At 44.2% G+C, this 22197-nt stretch overlaps 1 protein-coding gene across 2 annotated transcripts in view; it reads right to left on the minus strand.

The window, feature by feature from the left end:
* Positions 1-4379: 4379 nt before the first annotated feature.
* LOC128836207 (uncharacterized) overlaps positions 4380-22197 on the minus strand; it is a 42927-nt gene continuing 25109 nt past the window's right edge. For both annotated transcript variants that reach the window (XM_054026252.1, XM_054026251.1), the window contains exons 7-11: positions 18605-18919; positions 16448-16759; positions 13778-14092; positions 12273-12332; positions 4380-5045 (exon numbers count right to left, since the gene is read on the minus strand). In XM_054026252.1, the coding sequence (XP_053882227.1) occupies positions 4732-5045; positions 12273-12332; positions 13778-14092; positions 16448-16759; positions 18605-18919 (1316 nt within the window). In that variant the 3' untranslated portion in view covers positions 4380-4731. The remainder of the gene's footprint in view (positions 5046-12272; positions 12333-13777; positions 14093-16447; positions 16760-18604; positions 18920-22197) is intronic.

A 22197-nucleotide genomic window follows, 5' to 3' on the forward strand; every position in this document is an offset into this window, starting at 1 on the left:
AAAAAGCACCATTTTTATTACTCAGGGTGGTAGCAAAAAGTATGTGCAGTGTTGTTTGTTGTCAGACAAATGAAAGTCAATTGCATTTTTAAAAGGCATGTGTAACATTTTAAGCAACATTGGGCATGCTAAATTTATGTTCTGTCACTTAAATTTCAAATCAGATTGTTCTGTTGATTTGCATGATCATTTGGTATTGATTTATCCTGATTGAATGATGCTTTTTCTTAGAAACCAAGTCTAGCATATAGCAGGCTGTTTTATTTAGGGGGTTGCAAAGAATATAATAAATTTCTGATATGTTAACATTTTTAAAACACAAATGCTATCATAATTTAAAGAAAGGCTCTAACAATAATTATTGCAATTAAGTGGAATTGAATAATGCAAGACCAGGCAGCAATATCTGTGACAAATACAAAAGTTCCATGAAGATGTCTGTTTAGGTTACAGTGCTTAATGTCTTAATGAACTAAATTTAGGAATTCATTTACTCTACATGTTGTATTGTGTGGATCCAACTATTGCAAGTGCAATATGCAATGTATGCTTCTCAATACATTAAAACTCCTCTACAGATCAGATCTGAAAACTTCTTGATTCAGACATTAGTCTGAGTTACTGACAAATCATCTGCTGAGCCAGTCTGTTTTACAAATTAAAGTTAGCAAAGAAATGGTCACAAGCAAATCAAACTGCCACTGACTGTTGCCCTGGTGGCAGGAGACCAAGCGGGCTGCACGAGTGCACAAGTCAAGGGGGAGTGGCCAACTTACAAAACTGAACTGCCACCACTAACTGCATGTCTGAACTATGGAAGACAGAGCTGCAGAATACATCTTTTCCCTCTTGAGATTTCAGGCCCTGATTCTAAACCAACTGAAGTCAATGGGAGTCTTTGAATCCAGGGTGAAATCCAAACCCCTTTGACATCAGTGGGATTTTTGTTATTGATTTCAATAGAGCCAGAATTGCACCCTCAGAGTTTAGCACTGTGAATAGATTAATGGGCCAAGAAGCAGGTCCAGATGATACATGAATTTTCTTTTGTCACATGTATGAAGCATCTGTCAATGTTCAAGTGGTGACATGCTGAGAGATGTAGTAGTCCCTTTTCCCTCCCTGCTTTCAATGCCACCTTTTCATGGACACCTTTCTGAGCATGCTCTCCTAACAGCTATGTGATGCTTCCCAGAGGTACCCAGGGTTGTGAGGCACCTCACTACCACCTGCCTTTCGGGCAAGGAAGCCTTGTATGTGCCTCCTGTGAGTCAGTTCCCTAGCACCACCAGCCTCTGGCTAGGGCAGGCTCCAGGGTTTTGGCCGCCCCAAGCAGCCAAAAAAAAAAAAAAAGCCGCGATCGCGATCTGCGGCGACAATTCGGCGGGAGGTCCTTCGCTCTGAGAGGGAGTGAGGGACCGTCCGCCGAATTGCTGCCGAATAGCTGGACGTGCCGCCCCTCTCCGGAGCGGCCGCCCCAAGCTCCTGCTTGCCAGGCTGGTGCCTGGAGACGGCCCCGCCTCTGGCAATACAAGCCCTGCCTTTCAGCCTTCTGCAGGCCTTGCTCTCTCTTTACAGGTTAGCGATAGGCTCACTCCAACCTCAAGTCCTCCATGATGTTTCCCTAGTGTGCCCAGCTCCTGAGCTACTGGACTCTCACAGAATTCCCAGATCCTCTGCTCCCAAAGGAGCTGTACACCAGAGCTTTCCAAACACAGCTCTGCTTAACTCAAAGCACTTCATTTGTTTATAGGGAAAGCAAGTATAATTTTATTGAACCAAGACCAGAGATTCAAATAATAGCAAGCAGCAATATTGAAAACAAGGTTACAGATAAAATAAAAGCATGACACACATACTAGAGCCTGAACTTAACTAATAGGCCATTATTATGTCATAAGAGCAAAAGCTCACCCAAAATCCTTCCAGTGTATTACAGACGCCTGGTGGGATCTTTCATTCATGAAGCAAGCCCGCTGTCAGCTTCCATCCTCGGCGAAAGATACCAGGGTGTGCCTTTGCAACCCCAGATATATCAAAAGAGCCCTTTGATCTTTATTCCTAAACCAGACACCATCTGGTTGTATGCGCCTTCCTGTAGATTTTATGATCCTTTGTTAGTTTCTTAATCTTGATTATCTGGTTGCTTAGTATGCAAATGGGCATCCATTGTGAAGTATACAATATTCAATTTGCATACAACCAGACAGATAGATAAGTGTCTCCTGCCTGTCTGAAGGAAACATGTTTGTCACCTCATGGTGACCTGCTTTAACTCACAGACCTTAAGAACATAATTTCCAGTATAAGAACATAACTCCTTATAATATTATCTTTACATACATTTTGAAATGGTTATGATGAGCTGGGGGTTTGTGGCTCTTAGCAGAGATCTCACATGCCACCCTTTATGAATTATTATGCATATAACTGACCCAGGAGATCCCTATAAGGCTCTATGCATTATCTATGCCTTCTGCCAGGTGGCATCAAGAGGTTCCTGTGTCACAAGCTGGCCCTTTCAATCTGGGAGCAAGAGCCAGCTCCATCCCAACAGAGCAATTTTGTCCTTAACAGTTACCAGCTGAAACTCCTCCTCACTCTTTCAGCTAGTGGGTACCTAGCTCTTTTTATGTTCTTCCTCTTAATCGGGCATGGAAACCAGTAACTGGGAAGACAGAGTGAGTGGGAAAATAGATCCAAAGGCATAGAGATTGACAATAGAGAGGAGATAATGGATGTCTGGTGATGAAAAGAGTAGGGGCAAGGTTAGCAAATTTCTCAGGTGGGATGTAGATCGATAAGGGCTCAGGGAGAGGTCAGTGGTTTGTGACTTGCCCAGCAAAAGTGACAGTTGATTTTGCTAGAGAATGTCAAAAAAACAAAACCCTGATTGGTAACATATCCGAAGAAGTGGGCTGTAGCCCACGAAAGTTTATGCTCTAATAAATTTGTTAGTCTCTAAGGTGCCACAAGTACTCCTCGTTCTTTTTGCGGATACAGACTAACACGGCTGCTACTCTGAAACTTTGTAGGATGAACATCAATAATTGCATTAATAGTGGATAATTGAGCATAAAATAATTGTCTGCAGAATTCACCATAGGTAACTAGAAATCATAAGGAACAGGCAAAATCTTATCTGGAATTTACCTATGACTGTACAGGTAAACTGAGGCCCTGTCTACATGCAAACATTCCTCTGTTAGAACTGTCCTGGTATTGGCAAGAACTGCTGTGTGTCCACACAGAAGTTATCTTCCCTTGAGGGTTCTATGGATATTGATAGATTGAAATTACTCCGATACCCATCCTGAGTAATTCAGCACTGGAGTAAAGGTTATATTTTACTTCAATGATGCATGTTACGCTAAACTTTCATATTTAGACAAGCTCAAGTGCTCTTAAGATTCTCTCGTGATTTTTGGTCTGTTCCATTTTATGGGATCATTGGGGTGGAAAAATATATTTTTTATCTAAATTATTTCCTATTTTAGTGTATTTCTGCTTAGCATACATGGTGCTTGAAAGGTAGAGTGACTCTTTAACAGTATATGCAAGCTAAAACTATTCAACTTCACTTTATAGCCCTGGAACCTGGGGCTAAAACATTTCAGTAGCCCCTTTGCAATCCAAAATATTCTGGTGGCATCATGAGCATTTGTGAGGAATCACCCTGCAAGGACTTTTTTCCACCATTTGATACGGTGTGTTATTTTGCAGACTTTAAAGCACCATCATTGTGTTCCATATTACAATATAGCACCATAAATATGTGTGGTATAAAAGCAGATGCAGGAACAAAGAGTGTATAACATCCATCTGACTTAGTTTTTCTTTAGAATACTAGCAGCGAAGACTGTACTTCAGGTAGTCTTCTGAAAGGTTTCATAATCTAAGAACAATAATAGGCTGATTTTCAAAGGGCTAAACCCTCACAGTGCCCACTGAAGCTGTTCGTGATTTTGAATATACAAAATCTTTAAAAAGACTGATTTCCAATCTTGCTCACCTGTTAAATTCAGGACAGAAATCAATGAAAGCAGTGTGTGCTCAGCACCATTAAAAATCAAGTCACAAACACATTACTAGAGTTCCTTAATTTCTTCAAATATAGTATCAATGCCTATCTCTATTTTAAGACAATATAAAGGAATGTTTTCAAGAATTTGTGGAAGTTTACACATATCTTTCTGAGTCATTTACATCATACAGTGAAAATATCTTTATGTAGGAATGTACATACAAGTAGTTGCCCTTTAGTTTTAGCCAAGAGATTTTCTTCAAATTCACTCCCAGACTATGTTTCCCTATTGCTATAATAAAACCTTCCAAGATACTAATAAAGTTTAAAAAAAAATTTCATATTTTTTTCCAAGTCTTGGTGAATATGCATTTTAATTAAGGATTCACTCTGTTGGTGTTAAAACCATTTTCCTTCGTTCTTTTATCATAGGATCATTACAGTCTCTGGCCAAGAAATTGAAGTAAAAATACTCGAGATGGGGAAAAAGTGGTCTAGATAACTTCAATCCTGCGGAAGAACTTGGGTCCTGAACAGTCCATATTTTCTCAAACCCTGGTTCTCCCGAGTAGTGTATTTGTATACGCTGATAAAGTTTTAATTCCTGAAAGAGGTTTTTTTTTAAAAATGAGGTAACTGTTCACTGAACCCTTGAAGCACTGAAATAGAGTTGCTGTTTGATGGCCACATTCTTCACTGAAGGGAGATTATGCAAGTTTTAAAATGTATGAATCCTCAAAAGATTCCTCATCATTAGAAACCTCACATCTGATCTTGCATTCTTTGTCCTGTTCTTCAGGTTTAAAAGTTACAGAAGTAATAAAACCAGACTCATTCTCACAGTCTGTGTTCTCTATTCTGTCTTCAATGGGGTATTTTCCCTTAAACCAGGAAACATAGGCACTCTCTGTAGTCCATCCATGTACAAAACAGCGAAGTGTCACATCCTCCCCAGCCTTTGGGTTGCTAGTAATGCATTCTATCTTCAGGGTGTTAATCTCTTGACTGATGGGTCTAGGGCCTAAAGATAGATACAATTGTCAGAAAAAGAAGATTACAAATAAAGGCCTCAGTACCAGGGCCATTTCATTAATCAGCTGCATTCTGCTGTTAGTTATATATTTTCCATTTACATGTCACTGATATCTTTTATGGTTACACTGATGTGTATGGAGTGTGGACCCCACAGGGACCCTGAATGGGTTAATGTGGGCCTGAGAGGCGTTAACTGGCTGCACCCAGAGGAACAGCCAGGCTTAACTGATCATGAAGCTCAGCTGGGCAGGAGCAGGCCAGGTTAGTATAAAAATAAGCAGTCTGTAGCAGAAAGGGGACTGGCTGGCTGTAGGCTTCAGGTGGGAAGGGGCTGGACTGGGCTGGGATTAGGTTAGGTTGGGCGGGGATGGGGCTGCATGCTAGCATCTGGCTGGGCTGGGCTGTAGGAACAGGTTGGGTGTAGGGCTACAGCTGACCCCTAACGACAGGAGGCTGAATGCTGAAAATGACAAGGGGGAGGGGGGCATAGGCGCTGACTCCATGGGTGCTCCATGGGTGCTCCAGCACCCACTGGCAGCCAACTTCCCCCCCACCCTTCCCCCAGCACCTCTTGCCTGCCGGTGGCCCTACCGCTCAACTTTTTTCCCCCTCCCACTGCAATTAGCTGTTTCATAGTGTGCAGGAGGCTCTGGGAGGAGTGGGGATGGGGCGCACTCACGGGAGAGGGTGGAATGAGGCGGGGGTGGGAAGAGGCAGGGTAGGGACTTGGGAGAAGAGGTAGGGTAGGGTAGAGCCTGGGGCAGACAGGGGACAGGAAGAGGTGGGATGGGGGTGGAGGGGTTGATGTATTGATGTAGGTGAAGAGAAGTTTATAGTGCTCATTACAGAAGCAATTAAATTCATCTTGCAGATGGGGGGTGGGAAAATGAAAGGATTAAAATCATAGCAAAGAAAGCAGAAAAATATCTAAAGATCACATAAATCTCTCAATAGATCACATTCATGCAATTTTAAATGAAGGCAATGACACAGCTTAAGTAACATCGTCTTAATGGTCATTAGTTTGAATGTGCATATTTTAATAATGTATGGATAGGAATTTAAGTCATCTTTGAAATGTCAAAAAAGCCTAATGTAATATGGGTGCAAGAAACATGGCTAATTAGTAAACTTGTGTTCAATCTACCAGCTAGTAGATGCAGCTGGAAAATTATTAAAGAAGATGGAATGGGACGAGATCACTTCCCTAAACTTACTGAGTACTAAGGCTGAAAAAATGTCAAAAATATAAGAGGAGTTACTTGCTGGAATTTTCCAAAAGCTGACTGGGGTTTTTTCAAGAATAAATATGATGCAAATTTATGCAGAAATGGTACAAATGATAACCTAGGAGGATTCAATAACGTAATAAAAGGAATTACAGCAGCAGCTGATCTGGCCATCTATAAAACGTCAAATTGCCCCAGACTTAGAAATCTGGATCCCTGGTGGAATAAGGATTGCAAATTAGAATGAACAATAACGACTTAATGAATTAGAAATGCTGTAAGGTGGTGGCACAAAGAATTTTCAAAAACACAAAAAAAGAAAGCTGGAGAAAATTCTGTGGGGAAACTGAACAAAGAATCAAAGCCTTCAAAAATATATAAACAAATTCAAATGAATGGACTTCAACATAAAAGTAAATATATACCTGGTCTTACTGAAAACAATGAAAGTGAGGTTTCCAACGTAGGAAAGGCAGGCATTTTAGCAAAAAAATTCCCACAGGACAGTAGTGATATGAATTAAAACAATGAGTTTCGTGAAAAAGGAGGTTTGAGGATAACTGAACTATTAAATGTCTAGAGAGAATATACTGATGATGTGTTAAACAAAAATTTTAGTGTGCAGGAGCTTATTGCAATCATTAGAAAAAGCAAAAACACAGCTACAGGTAAAGATAATATAAGTAATTAAATGCTTCAACACTTGCCAGAAGGGAGTCTAAAGAGTCTGTTGTGATTATATAATGATGTATGAGAAGAAGGACTGCTGCCAATAGAATGGAAACCACCATTGGCGATATCAATTAGAAAATCAGGTAAGATACATACCAGATCTGATGCTTGTCAGCCTATTGCCCTCACATCATGTGTGGGGAAAATCATGGATAAAATGAAACGTAAGACTAGTGGGATACTTGAAGAAAAATGATGTAACAAAGTGGTTTCAAAAAAGGAGGATGGACAGTTGAACATATAGTGAGATGAGAAACAGAGGCACAAAAAAAGCCTAAGGGCTAAGACCTTTACGATAACTGTCTTCCTGGACACTGAACAAGCATATGACATGCTAGAGAGGGAAGGCCCCCTATATAAACTGGTCAAAACTAGAATAAAAGGGAGAATGTTTTGGAGGATAAGGGACTTCTTAAGTGACAGAACTATACAAGTCAAACTGGGAACAGCTTTATCAAAAACCTACAAGCTTAAAAATGGAAGTCCACGAGGGTGTATTATCAGCCCTGCTTTGTTTTCCATTATAATAAATGACCTTCCAGAAAGAGTGCAGACAGGAATAGGTATTTCCCTTTTTGCAGATGACTGTGCTATATGGACTAAGCAAAAATACTTTAAGTAGCATGGAAAAGACAAATGAAGCACTCCAGAGAATTTCCAAGTGGGTAAATGATTGGGGATTTAAATTCTCACTTGCAAAAACAAAAGGAATGCTTTTAACCAGGGAGAAAATCTGGGAAAATTGGACTTATTTCTTTATGATGAAAAAATTCAGACAGTTCACAAGTTTATGTGCATAGGAGAAGTGCTTGATATATATATTAACTTGGACAGGTCACACAGATAATAAAAAGTAAGATGAACTTACTTAAAAGTGTAGCTGGAAACAAATGGGGTGCAAATAAGACAATACTGATGATGGTGTATAAAGCATTGATAAGACCAGTTTAGACTACAGAGCCCAAGCTTTTGGTTCAGCTGCAAAAACAATGCTTGGGCCTGGAGCAATTCCAGGTTTCTAAGTTCTGAGACTGGCATGTGGCACAATGATAACACCAGTGTGTGTGCTGCAACTAGCCACTGGAGAAGCACCTATAAATCTAAGGATGAAACTATCAGATCAAACCTTTTGGGTAAAAGGGAATAATGAAAATTGAAGTAAACAACAGATTTATGCGGATTGCTGAGAGCTTAGTAGACAAAATGATCTAGATTGCCACAGACTTCCTCATACTATCAGAGTCAAAAATGGGTAAAGGAGATATATAAAAAAGAAAAATTGAGAGAACTAAAAAAATGTAACCATGGGAAATCAAATTACAGCTGAACAGTTATTTCACCATTTGTAGATTTGGAGATTGTAGCGGGGTGGTTACCCGCTCCTGCCCCCTCAGAGAAGGGCAAATTCCGGTGGAGGGGTCAAGGACCAGCCAGGTAGCTGCTGCAGAGATGGCAGTAGACCTGCTCGGGAGCCATCCACAGAGACGGCGGACAAGGAGGCTGGGACAGAGTGGTCCCCGCAAGAGGCCAGGACCCAGGCAGTAGTGGAGCAGGTCGCAGTAGGCACCTAGACCCTGAAGGAAGAGGGCCTGGTGGAGTCTGGCCTGCGTGCGCAGCTGGAGGCTGCAGAGCGGACCCTCTATGAGGCCGAAGCAAGTGCTGTGGACCTCGCTAAAGAGTATGTGGCCGTCGTCGAGGAGGAGACCCGCTTGCGGAAGCGGTTGGAGGAATTTGAAAAGAAGCGAGTGGCGCTGGAGGCACATGGGTGACTGGTCCAGGCCAAGAAGCCCCCCTATCCCTAGGGATGGGGTTTTTTTTGGGGGGGGGGGGGTGTAGCGGGGTGGTTACCCGCTCCTGCCCTGAGGGGTTTAAAATGGCCCTGGAGGAGGGCTCTGGAAGAGCAAGATGCCTGGGCTGATTGGGAGGAAGCAGGCTCAGCTGGGGCCATGCCCCAATCAGGGCCCAGCTGGCCCTATAAAGGCTTGAGCCAGGAGCTCAAGCAGACAGTCTCTCTCTGTCTTCAAAGAAAGAAGGGCTTGGCTGCAGGGAGCTTAACCAGATATCTGGAGTGGAGCAGGGCTGGGGAAAGGCCAAGGGTGCCTGGGAGCTCCGGCCTAGGAAAGCCCCAGGCTGCAGGCCTGGTAAGGCCTATTAGGTACTCGGTTGTAGGGGGCAGCCCACGGGTAGCCAGAGGCACCAGGTCCAAACCCCTTTGCCTGTGATGAGTGGCTTATACTGCAGTTTGCCCCAGAGAGTGGGGCTAGATGGTGACTGGTGGTAGCCCAGACTGAGGCGAGGTGGGGTTAGTGGGTGGGGATTCTCCTGGGTGGGGAGACCCAGAACCTGAGAGTGTGGGGGTACTGCCAGGGGGGCAGCATCCCAGAGGAATGGACACCAGGGTCCTGGGAGGGACATGGGGCCAGCAGTAAGGCAGATCACTGGCCTGCAGAGGGCACTCCGATGGCTGGAGAGCTAATTCCTGGAAGAGACCAGCAGGAGGTGCTGCAGGGGTGAGTCCACTCACTTACAGAGCTATATGAAAAAAAACTGAGGGAAGGGAGAAAAAACATCATGACCAATGAAATTTCTGAATTTATTTATGAAAAATGGGGCTAGCTTTGACAAGTCTATACAGATGGATCAAAAGATGCCAGCACTGGTAGAGTGGGAACAGGCTTGTATGTTCCTAGTTTTTGAATCTAGCAATCAAAAAGGCTATCAAATTAGGTGACCATTCTGATGGCTGAAGTAATGGGGATAAGGTTAGCACTAACCTGGATAAAAGATGTGCGACCAGCTGCAGCTGTAATTTTATTTGATTCCTTGTCAGGCACAATGCCAATCAGAACAGGGACTTTGGAAAGCAGAAATGACATAATACGTGAAATAATGTTCCTAACTACAGAAATAATGTAAGCAACAACAGCATGGATTCCGGTGCATATCAGAAGACCTGGAAATGAGATGGCTGACAAAACAGCAAAACATGCTCTAAAAAATTAGGAGAGGGATATTGAGATACCCTTAAGTAGACAAGAATTTAAAAGTGTGGCCATGGAGGAGCTTGCAAAGGAATGGCAAGAACTATGGACCAAGAAAACAAAAGGACGAAGGTTCTATGATGTATGCTCAAAAATCAAAGATAATACTATACTCCACAGTCACGACAGAAAAAGTGAAATAGTCATTTTTAGAATGTTAGCAGGTCATTGTGCCTTAAATGAGAAGTTAAACTTAGTAAAAAGACCTAGATGGGCTGTGTAATCTGTACAAAACCATAGAAACAGTTGATCATGTTCTATGGAAAAAACGTTTCTTTATGAAATATTGAGTCTGCTTGGAATTAAAAACTTTTTTCTAAAGGGACTAGTGAGAATGTCAGGGAAATGGAATAGTGCAAAAAAAAACCCAAAACACCCTGGCTAAGTTTTTCCTTAAGGAAACTAGACTGAGTGACTGGATATTTGGGGCGGGGGATGGGAAACTTGGCTAAAAACGAATGAAGAATGTGGCGGTCATAGTTTTGTACGATGAGGTTGCTGCACCAACAAACAAGGAAGAAGGGGGACTGCCTGGTGAGCGAGCCTGCAGCCACGCTATGGGAACAGAGCGATGGTAAGGAGGAAGCCCAGGGAGGAAGCAGTAGCCCTGAGATCCTAGTAGTTGAGGAGCAGAAAAGACTGGCAAGCAGCTGGGAGGTAGTAGCTACTGGGTTGGCGCAGGCTCTTGGGGTGTGCAAGAGAGAAGGGTCAACTTAGAGAGGTTGTGGGGGAGATGGCCTGAGGAAGGCTGGATAGGAAGGAGCCCAAGGAAACAGCAGCAAGGAGTGGGACTGAGCATAGAAGTTGACTCCATGGGTGCTCCGGGGCTGGAGCACCCACAGGGAAAAATTAGTGGGTGCTCTGCACCCACCGGCAACCAAACTCCCCCTCCCTGCCGCACCCCCCCTCCTCTGCTTCCTCCCCTGAGCGCGCTACATCCCAACTTCTCTGCCTACCTATCAGTGCTTCCCGCCTTTCCGTCGCCAAACAGCTGTTTGGCGGCGTGCTTGGAGGGAGGGAGAGGAGTGAGAACGTGGCACTCAGAGGAGGAGGCGGGGAAGAGGCGGGGCCGGGGTGGGGATTTGGGGAAGAAGTCGGAATAGGGGCAGGTAGGGGGCAGAGTTGGGGCGGGGACTTTGGGGAAGGAGTTGGAATGGGGACAGGGCAGGGATGGGAGGGGGCAGGACAGTCGTGGAGTCGGGCCAGGGGTAGAGGGGGGTCAAGCACCCATCGGCAGGAGAAGAAGTTGGCGCCTACGGGACTGAGCAGACTTGACTGCAGGTTATAGTGTCCCTGGGCTGGAACCCAGTGTAGTGGGAGGACCCAGGTTTCCCTGTCAGCCACTGGTAAGGTGGTGTGAACCAGGAGATGGGTAAAAGGACATTGGAAAGCCTTAAGGAAAGGGTGTGAGGACCAAGGGCTTGGAGTTAGAACAGTTCAGTTGACTGGCCCCATGTTGAGCTTTGTATTACTCCGGAAGTAATCACGATGTGGCCAGAGGACCAAGTTACAGGAAGAGAGACCAGACAGAGTGACCTTTGGCTGGGGGTGCCATATTGGGAGAGCGCCGTTATGCCATGCCTGGACATAAGGAGGTGCTCCTGCAGTGACAGAACCCCTTCCCAATTAATTAACTGAAGACAAAGTGGCATAGGTTTAAATCATCCCTAAGCAGGTTCCACTTCTGGAGTTTCCAGCAGATTATTCCTCCAGCTGGGGGTGGGGAGTGGTGGGTTTGCTGCCTCCCTGTGTGGGACAAAAAGGGGTTTCAGTCCCCAAATCCCAGGGTTCTTGTGAATATGCTGGATAACAGGACCATCCGTGTGGAAGCCCTGTGTGTTCACATTCCTTTTCTGGTCTCTGGACTCTTCTCCAATTACCCTACCTGCCATGAACCCCAGAATCCCCCTTGGCCATCCTCAAGCGAGTTCCACAGCTGAAAAGGCTCTGTGAAAAAGTTAGGGGTTTTTTTGAGTTGATTCTTTCTATGCAGGGTTGAACTACCACCATCCTGCCCCAAAACACACCCATCCCTGATCCCACACCCACAGGAGAAATGGGAGGAGGATGCCAATCAGACAGCACTGCCACTTTCTCAGATCTCCCAGTAGGCTTTCCATCCCCTGTGCCTGAAGGGGACAAGGTGATGGGTTGGACCATTGCTATTAGAAGGAGGATTTGCAATTTTTCGCAGTTTGATATAAAACTCACTCAATGTGTAGTTCTGATATACACACTCTGACTGGATATCTCCAGTGCTGGTAGAAAAATCTGTAAAGTAGGAAGAAATACCATGTTATTTATAACAAACATACATTTATCATCTGTGTAGTTAACATATCAGTAGGAAAACACACAATTATACACATTGCGAAATTTTGTACAGTTCCATGGCATCCTTATAAATATGTTCTCATCCCGTTATTTAATGCATCTGTTTTCACATTCACTGTCAGAGGACCTGATCCAAACTCCTCTGAACTCAACAGAAGTCTTTTCACTTACTTCACTTACTCATTTCACTTATTTTCTCTGATCATTAAAACAAGCCAAGTTTTGAGCATGAGTATCTTGAGAGGTTCTATCTCCATTTTAATGATCATCTAAAGGCCATTTGCTCTATAATGCTAAGGATGTGGATATAGTTAGTTCAGTGGATGATGCTGGGAGGGAAAGCTAAGGTTCAGAACCGAGCCTCCCATGGCAGTGAATTCTACACGGATACTTATATAGAGACTCAAGCTTATTTAGGGTCAGATCCTGACACCTTTACTCACACTGAGTAGTATCTTGGCAGCAGATTTTCAAAGTATTTAGGTGCTTAAAGATGGATAGGCAAGTTTACCTGCCTAAATACTTTTAAAATCTGGCCCTTCCTTCATTAGCCAGTTCCACTGAAATCAACGTAAGTATCTGTGGAGTAAGGTGCTACCCAACCTAAAACTGGCCCCGTGATGGGGTGCACCTGGCCTTTGTGGCTCCCCACAGGAGGCCACACTGCTCTGCTATACCCTGCCCCAGGAAGCAGTGAAGTGAAACAGAAAGGAGCAGCAAAGGTGAGTGCTGCCTAGAGAGGCTTCATGGAAGCAGCCAATAAGAGCTAGCAGGCTCAGATAAAAGGACCTGCAGAGCCTTAAAAGGTTAGTTCCTAGCTGGGACTAGAGGTCAAGGGTGCTGTGCTCTTGAGGGAGAACCAGAGTTTGTTTCTTGCTGCATTTGCTTAAACTGGGTTTGCAGGGAGAGAGAGAGAGAATCTAAAATCCTTAGCTCTGAGGGAATAGTGACACTAGAAGAGGCCCAAGGAAGAAACAGCAACAAACTAAAATCAAGCAACGTGTACTGCTGTTTATAATGTCCGTAGGGTGGAACCCTGGAGTGGTGGGTAGGCCTGGGTTTCTCCTATCGCCATAGTGGCATGAACCCCAAGAAGGGGACAGGGCTTATGTGACAGCGAAAACAAAGGGCTCAGAGCTAGGGCTGAACATTCTAGTAGGGGCAACAGGACTGTTCATTTATTGAACTCTTTACTTCCCTGGAAGTGATTCATTTGGACTCAGTGACTCAGCCAGGGGGCCAGGTCATGGAAGACCCATCAAGGTCAGCTTGCAGGAGGCACAAGGTGAGAAAAGGACCGCAGTACCACACTCAGCTGCTAACAGGCACTCAAGAGGTGAGTGCCTCCCATCACAGGCCCTTATTTAAAAAATCCAACTTACCATCGAGTTTCAATGTAAACCTTTTCTCTGTGCAGGAGTTTGTTGCTGGATGAATAACCTCACATCTGAACATTTTTCCATTATCAGATGCATTCGTAGTAAATTGTGTTTTCAATGTAGAGAAACATAAACCATTTTTTCCAATTTGAGTATCTATGTTATGGTTGTCTTTAGGTAACTCTGACCAGTCTTTATACCATGCAACTTTTATATTTTCCGGCGCAAAATCTGATATGGAAACTTCAAGACAGACAATCTCATTGACCTTCGGTGATGCGGGTGTTGCTCTAATCTCAGAAACGGCAGGAGACTTTGCTAAAAAGGAGGGATAGTTTTCCATTAGAAACACAGTGCAGTAAAACACTCCTGGACACTATCAATGGGATTTATCAAGAAAAGATAATTGACCAGCAAAATATTCACTTTTTTTTTTTTTATGGGACCGAGCACCTGGGCTTGATCCTGCACAAGGACACGTGCACAGTACTCTGCCATATAAGCACAGGCTAAAAGTGCTAAGCAGAACAGAGAGAGCCAGGGAATCTGATCTTGCATGAATGAGTTCTGCCACCAAATCACTTCTCTCCAGGAGCAGGAGTAAGGCCAAAGAGTGGCATGTGCTGCTAAGCACTTCATTAGAATAATGAGGATTGTGATTGAATAAATGCATCTGGAACACCCATCTGTAGGGCCTTACCAAATTCATGGCCATAAAAAACATGTCATGGACTGTGAAATCTGGTCTTTTGTGTGCTTTTACCCTATACTATACAGATTTCAGGGGGGGACCAGTGTTCCTCAATTTGGAAGTCCTTAGGGGGGTTGTGGTATTCATAGAATATCAGGGTTGGAAGGGACCTCAGGAGGTCATCTAGTCCAACCCCCTGCTCAAAGCAGGACCAATCCCCAATTAAATCATTCAACAGATTTTTGCCCCATATCCTTAAATGGCCCCCTCAAAGATTGAACTTACAACCCTGGGTTTAGCAGGCCACTGCTCAAACCACTGGGCTATCCCTACTCCCCCACCCCCTTACTTCTGCGCTGCCTTCAGAGCTGGGTGGTTGGAGAGTGGCAGCTGTTGGCCAGATGCCCAGCTCTGAAGGCAGCGCCCCGCCAGCAGCAGCACAGAAGTAAGGGTGGCAATACCATAGCATGCCACCCTTACTTCTGCGCTGCTGCTGCCTTCAGAGCTGGGTGGCTGGAGAGCGGTGCCTGCTGACTGAGGTCCCTGCTCTGCAGGCTGCAGCACAGAAATAAGGGTGGCAATACCATACCACGCCATCCTTACTTCTGTGCTGCTGCTGGCACCAGTTCTGCCTTCAGAGCTGGGATCCCAGCCAGCAGCCACCACTTTCCAGCTGCCCAGCTCTGAAGGCAGTGCCACCACCAGCAGCAGACAGAAGTAAGGGTAACAGTGCCGCAACCCCCCCTACAATAACCTTGCAACCCACTCCCCCCCACACTCCTTTTTGGATCAGGACCCTTACAATTGAAACACCATGAAATTTCAGATATAAATAGTAAATATCAGGATTTCAGCTAATTTTTAAAATCCTATGACCGTGAAATTGACCAAAATGGACCATGAATTTGGTAGGGCCCTACCCATCCGCAATCCATGTCCCACGCCCCTCAGAAAGGGGAGGTTGAGACTCTAAGTGTACGTCTACCTTACAGTTAGAGACATGCAGCTGACCCAGGCTCATGGGGCTCAGGCGGTGGGACTGTAAAAGTGCAATGTAGATCTTCAGACTTGAGCTGGATCCTGGGCTCCGGGACCCTCCTTTCTCACAGGGTCCCAGAGTCCAGGCTTCAGCCCAAGTCCAAACGTCTACATCGCAGCTTTACAGCCCAAGCCCCGAGAGCCTGAGTTAGCTGACACAGACCAGCTGCAGATGTCTAACTGCAAAGTGACTATGCCCATTTACAGACAAGATACACGTTAGGAGAGACTTGAAAGAAAGGGGTGTCTCTTTATTTGTAACACATAGGAGGAATCCCAGATCTTTCTGAAACTTGGAATTTTAAATGGCTAGCAAAAGACAGACAAACCTTTAACCTCAGCCTGGGTTAATCCTAATTTCTGCCAACGTGAAGCAATGCACAAGGTCCCAGAGGCAAAAAGTCCCTCGGGGTGGGGTGGTCTGTAGAGGGAGTTCTATGGACTACTGCTACACCAAAAGTAGCCAGCAATGGGGTATAGTCAAGGGGGCACACTAACAAAGGTCTTCAGGTGCTCAAAGATATAGATAAATACTTTGTTGGATTTATGAATGGGTCTGGCAGGTTAAGTGCCCAACTCCCACTGAAAAGCAATTGGAATTAGGCACTGATATCATATAGGTGCCTTCTGTAGATCTTACTAGGTTCCGATCTGCATCTTTAGGCACATATCTACCTTTGAAACTCTGGCCCTATATCTTTTCAGCAGACTCCATCTATGGGACCCCCATGCAGTCCTGACTGGAGCCTAAACTGCCCCTGGCAAAACACAAATAGGGAGAGCAATAGCCAGGTGAATCTCATTGTTGCTAGAGGGTATAATTTACACCCTCCTGCACCATGGTTGGTGGATCTGGCCCTCTATCTGTAAAACAAAAATACTTTTTTCCTAATCTCTAGAAAACTCATTGCTCTATCATAGACCCAGAGACTTGTTAAACATACCTGGGAGCTTTAGATACACATTTTTTCTAATGGGCTTTGTCAGAGTCTTGTGCATCACCATTACACCAATCTTTCTGCCATAATCTCGAGCAGAGGGTATTAGCTGAAGATCAGAAGATGTGCAGAAAAGGCCCTTTGTATCCTGCTTTGGCTCTTGTACTGATGAACCCTTCTTGATTTCATCGTTCTCCTGAAACCACCGGACTTGAATATCGCTGGGATAGAAATCCATGATTTTGCAGGTCAGAGAAAGGGGTTTTCCATACTCCACATCATTTGGACTAAGAACAATACTTGTAATTCTTGGGAAACCTGCAAAAAGTGTTGAAATATATTTTATCTGCATAAACAAAATTAATATTCAAGAAGGTACTACTATTGTTTGTGTTAATGTTAAATATATACAGAGTAGAATGTGAAGTTGGTAGCTAGTGGGTCTGATACACAGGAAGTAACCAAAGGCTCAGGATTATGGAAGTGACTGTGCTTTTGGTAGTTTAAACATATTTCAAGAATAACTTTGCACCCCCCATAAATACATGTGTATAACTGGCCAAGGGAAGTGAAGTCCTACACTCAATTTGATGACATTTCTCTGTTTTTTATCTGGTTGTAATGCAAGAATTCTTAAATGCTGCATCTGCTTAATTCCAAAAGTTCAGGAAATGTTATAGACATCAGTGGGCAGAATGCTACTGATTTTGGTGAAAAATGGAAAATCGGAAAGTGGGATGCATGAAGATGGGCGCTAGCATCTGGTTAGCGTAGACAACAGCTTCAACCGCTTATCTAATTTTCTATAGATCCAACAACCAGTTGATGGCACTCATTAACACATTCCCGCCTAACTCCCCCTCTGCCATCTAAGCTCTGCCCATCTTCCCAATAAAGTTTAATATGGTGACTTATCTCCCAGAGAGAAGGGGGGGGACTAAAAACAAACACAAAAATGGTAAGGGGGAAATAGAGTGATACCCAGAACCCTTGGCATGGGCTGGAAGAGGGAAGTAGGGAGCATGGAGGAATGAGAGTGTATCCAAAGCCTCTGGAATGGAAAAATGGGGGACCTTGGCAGAGGGCAAGGGGAAAAATGGGGAGCACACAGATCTTACCATGGGGGAGGGCTAATGGAGGGAGAAAACAGAAACCCTGGCATGGAGGAAGAATGGAGAACAATAGTATGGGCCTGCGGGGGGATACAGACCCCTGACATTAGAGAGGGTGTGAGGGTGCAGGGAGTACCTGCAAGAGAGGGGGATGTAGGGGTGGCATACAGGAAGCTTGTGGTGGAGAATGGAGGGATGCAAGGGGCACCTGGTGTGTGCAATGAGCTTGACCTACAAAAGCTATGAAGTTTGACCCCCTAATTTATATACCTCTCAGTAACTGTTCAGTTACGGAGTTTTTCTAAAAAAATAGTTCCTTTTTTGCTTTTTGGTTGAGCTCCCAGGAAGTTACTTCATACTTTTAGTCTTTAAAAAGACACGGAGAGGGAAATGTTCCATAACACCTAAGAGTGCTTGTTTTCTAGTTGTTGTTCATAAATTTTTCAAGCTTCCAAGAGTCTCTTAAAGCCTGAGATTGTTAAATTTGCCTAAGAGATTTGGACACCGAGTTCCCATTAAAGTTACTGGCAATGCGGTATCCAGATCCTCTCAATGGTTTTGAAATTCTCATCTAAATCTTTCTTTACTGAGTATTTTTCTCTACCTTGCACACACACTGGCTTGTTATTGTATGGTTGCTTGTCAGAAATCTGTTGGTTATTGACACTGGGACAAGTAAGTGTTTTACTTGAATAAATTACTCTATGTTCTACCCTCTATATACAAGGGGAAGGGAGCAGATCCTTGCGGAGCCAGACTGAGTGGTGATGAGAGCAGGAGCAGCATTTTCACTGCATGCTCACTCCTTATCCTCACCACACCTCATCTCTGTGGGGGCAGGATCTGTGGCCAGGGGGGAGCTGTGCTATGGTGAAGATGCACCACACAGTATTCCTCCTGAGTCACTAATCAGATATCTCCAGGAGAGTTAATGCTGGTCCAAACAGTATCAACATCTGCTCTAGGCCTGTGCCCTTCCCATATAAGGTAAAGAAGACTAAAGGAGAAAGCAGGAGTACCTTGCACAAAGAACAGACAATTAAATAGTCACCTTTTAACATGAGGGGATGGGACTTCTTTGTACTTCTGTTGCAATGGATGACTTCAATAGTGAACTCTACTGCATGGTCCTCAGGTTCAGGTGTAAATGTCACCTGGCTTACTCTGTGGTACAGATTTGTTGCTGTATCAAGTTGAGGGTCCTGGGTTTTAATTGCAGCCTCGGTGAGTTCTTCAAAGCCTCTTATCCAGCGCACCTGACACTGTGCTGGGTGGTAATCTGTCACCTGGCAAGATAATGTGACGGCCTCCCCAGTCTTGGGGATACTGGGCTCACATACAATATTTGAGACTTTTGGAGTAAATACTGCAAATAAAACAACAAATAGGGCAAAAGTAAAATGATTAGGAAGTGAAAGAGCACAGAAGTAAAAGTAGAGACTTTCCACTGTTACTTGCAGTATTGTTGTAGCCATGTTGGTCCCAAATATTAGAGACAAGGTGGGTGAGGTAATATCTTTATTGGACCAACTTCTGTAAGAGAAAGACATGCTTTTGAGCTACATAGAGCTCTTCTTCAAGTCTGGCTTTTCCCAGACTCAACTAGGCAAAAGTAGAATGATTAGGCGGTTGAGAGAAAACAGAAGCAAAAGTACAGACCTTCCGCTGTGTTTCTATTAATTAGAAATTCACAATAGCTCACAATACTTCCAATGAGAGCAAAGATCTTAATGGCTGTATGTGAGCAAAAGGAGAGGAAGGAGAAAAATAACAGGAATGAAAATGGGAATAAAACTGACGGAAAGAGGTAGAGACTCTAAATGATACAGTTCTGTAAAAAATTGCACATCCTGTCTCTCAGAAACAGAAATGTTACCTCTATGAAAGTCTCTTTCATTATTTGATGTCTTATTTTATTTATATCTTAGGGCTGTCGATAAATTGCAGTTAACTCACATGATTAACTCAAAAATATTAATCACGATTTAAAAAATTAATTGTGATTAATCGCAGTTTTAATCTTACTGCTAAACAGAATACCAATTGAAATGTATTAAATATTTTGTATGTTTTTCTACATTTTCATATATATTGTATTCTGTGTTGTCACTGAAATCAAAGTGTATATTTTTGATGATAAATATTTGACTGTAAAAATGATTCACCTTATACATGTACTGTAGTGCAATCATGCAATCTTTTTGTCGTAAAAGTGCAACTTACAAATGTCGGTTGTTTTTTTTTTTTTTGGTTACACAACTGCACTTAAAAACAAAACAATGTAAAACTTCAGAGCCTACAAGTCCACTCAGTCCGATTTCTTGTTCAGCCAATCGCTAAGACAAACAAGTTTGTTTATATTTACAGGAGATAATGCTGCCCGTTTCTTATTTACAATGTCATTAGAAAATGAGAACAAGGCATTTGCATGGCACTTTTGTAGCCGGCATTGCAAGGTATTTATATGCTAAACATTCATATGCCCCTTCACGCTCCAGCCACCATTCCAGAGGACATGCTTCCATGCTGATGACGCTCGTCAAAAGAAATGTTAATTAAATTTTGTGACTGAACTCCCTGGGGGAGAACTGTATGTCCCCTGCTCTGTTTTACCCACATTCTGCCATATACTTCATGTTATAGCAGTCTCTGATGATGAGTCAGTACATGTTGTTCATTTTAAGAACACTTTCACTGCAGATTTGACAAATCGCAAAGGTACCAATGTGAGATTTCTAAAGATAGCTACAGCACTCGACCCAAGGGTTAAGAATCTGAAATGCCTTCCAAAATCTGAGAGGGACAGGGTGTGAAGCATGCTTTCAGAAGTCTTAAAAGAGCAACACTCCGATGCGGAAACTACAGAACCCGAACCACCAAAAAAAGAAAATCGACCTTCTGCTCGTGGCATCTGACTCAGATAATGAAAATGAACATGCGTCGGTCTGCACTGTTTTGGACTGTTATCGAGCAGAACCTGTCATCCGCATGGACACATGTCCCCTGAATGGTGGCTGAAGCATGAAGGGACATATGAATCTTTAGCGCATGTGGCACATAAATATCATGCAATGCCGGCTACAACAGTGCCATGAGAACGCCTGTTCTCACTTTCACGTGATACTGTAAACAAGAAGCAGACCGCATTATCTCCTGCAAATGTAAACAAATGTGTTTGAGCAATTGGCTGAACAATAAGTAAGACTGAATAAACTTGCAGGCTCTAAAATTTTACATTGTTTTATTTTTGAATGCAGTTTTTTGTACATAATTCTACATTTGTAAGCTCAACTTTCATGATAAAGAGATTGCACTACAGTACTTGTATTAGGTGAACTGAAAAATACTATTTTTTGTTTTTTTACAGTGCAAATACTTGTAATCAAAAATAAATATAAAGTGAGCACTGTATACTTTGTATTCTGTGTTGTAATTGAAATCAATATATTTGAAAATGTAGAAAACATCCAAAATATTTAAATAAATGATATTCTATTATTTTTTTAATCACGCAATTAATCATTATTATTTTTTAAATTGCTTGACAGCCCTAAAATATATATATATTTGATTTCCCAGAGGAATGCTTCAGAGAGTAAAGCATGCCACATTTATGTACAGTTTACAAATGTCCCCAACCTCCCTGAGAACTGAAACTTTGCATGTGTAGGCATCAGTTTGGGATCAGAAAAGAAAAGTTGGTAACTTGAACCAAGCACAGGATTTTTAAAGAAAACTCTGGGGGAGGCATTTGTTCTTGGTTTTCTTTTATACATAGTAAAAGAATAAAACGTGATCCTGCACTAGGGTTACCATATTTCAACAAGCAAAAAAGAGGACGGGAGGAGCCCCGCCCTAGCCCCGCCCCTGCCACTCCCACTTCCTGCCCCCCCCAGAACCCCCAACCCTCCCCCCGTTCCTTGTCCCCTGACTGCCCCCTCCTGGGACCCCTGCCCCTAACTGCCCCCCGGGACTCCACTCCCTATCTAAGCCTCCTTGCCTCTTGTCCCCTGACTGCCCCAACCCTTATCCACACCCCCACCCCCAGACAGACCCCTGGGACTCCCACGCCCCATCCAACCACTCCCCACCCCCTGACAGCCCCCCCCAGAACTCCCAACCCATCTAAACCCCTCTGCTCCCTGTCCCCTGACTGCTCCGATCCCTCTCCCCACCCCTGCCCCCTGACAGCGCCCCCCAGAACGCCCAACCCATCTAAACCCCTCTGCTCCCTGTCCCCTGACTGCTCCGATCCCTCTCCCCACCCCTGCCCCCTGACAGCCCCCCCCAGAATGCCCAACCCATCTAAACCCCTCTGCTCCCTGTCCCCTGACTGCTCCGATCCCTCTCCACACTCCTGCCCCCTGACAGCCCCCCCAGAACTCCCAACCCATCTAAACCCCTCTGCTCCCTGTCCCCTGACTGCTCCGATCCCTCTCCCCACTCCTGCCCCCTGACAGCTCCCCCCCAGAACTCCCAGCCCCCTACCCCCCGCTCCTTGTCCCCTGACTGCCCCCTCCTGGGACCCCTGCTCCTAACTGCCCTCCAGAACCCCACCCCCTACCTAAGACTCCCTGTTCCTTGTCCCCTAACTGCCCCCTCCTAAGACCCCCCCCCAACTGCCCCCCAGGACCCTACCCCCTA

Source organism: Malaclemys terrapin, chromosome 4 (genome assembly GCF_027887155.1).
Source record: "Malaclemys terrapin pileata isolate rMalTer1 chromosome 4, rMalTer1.hap1, whole genome shotgun sequence".
Taxonomy (NCBI): domain Eukaryota; kingdom Metazoa; phylum Chordata; order Testudines; family Emydidae; genus Malaclemys; species Malaclemys terrapin.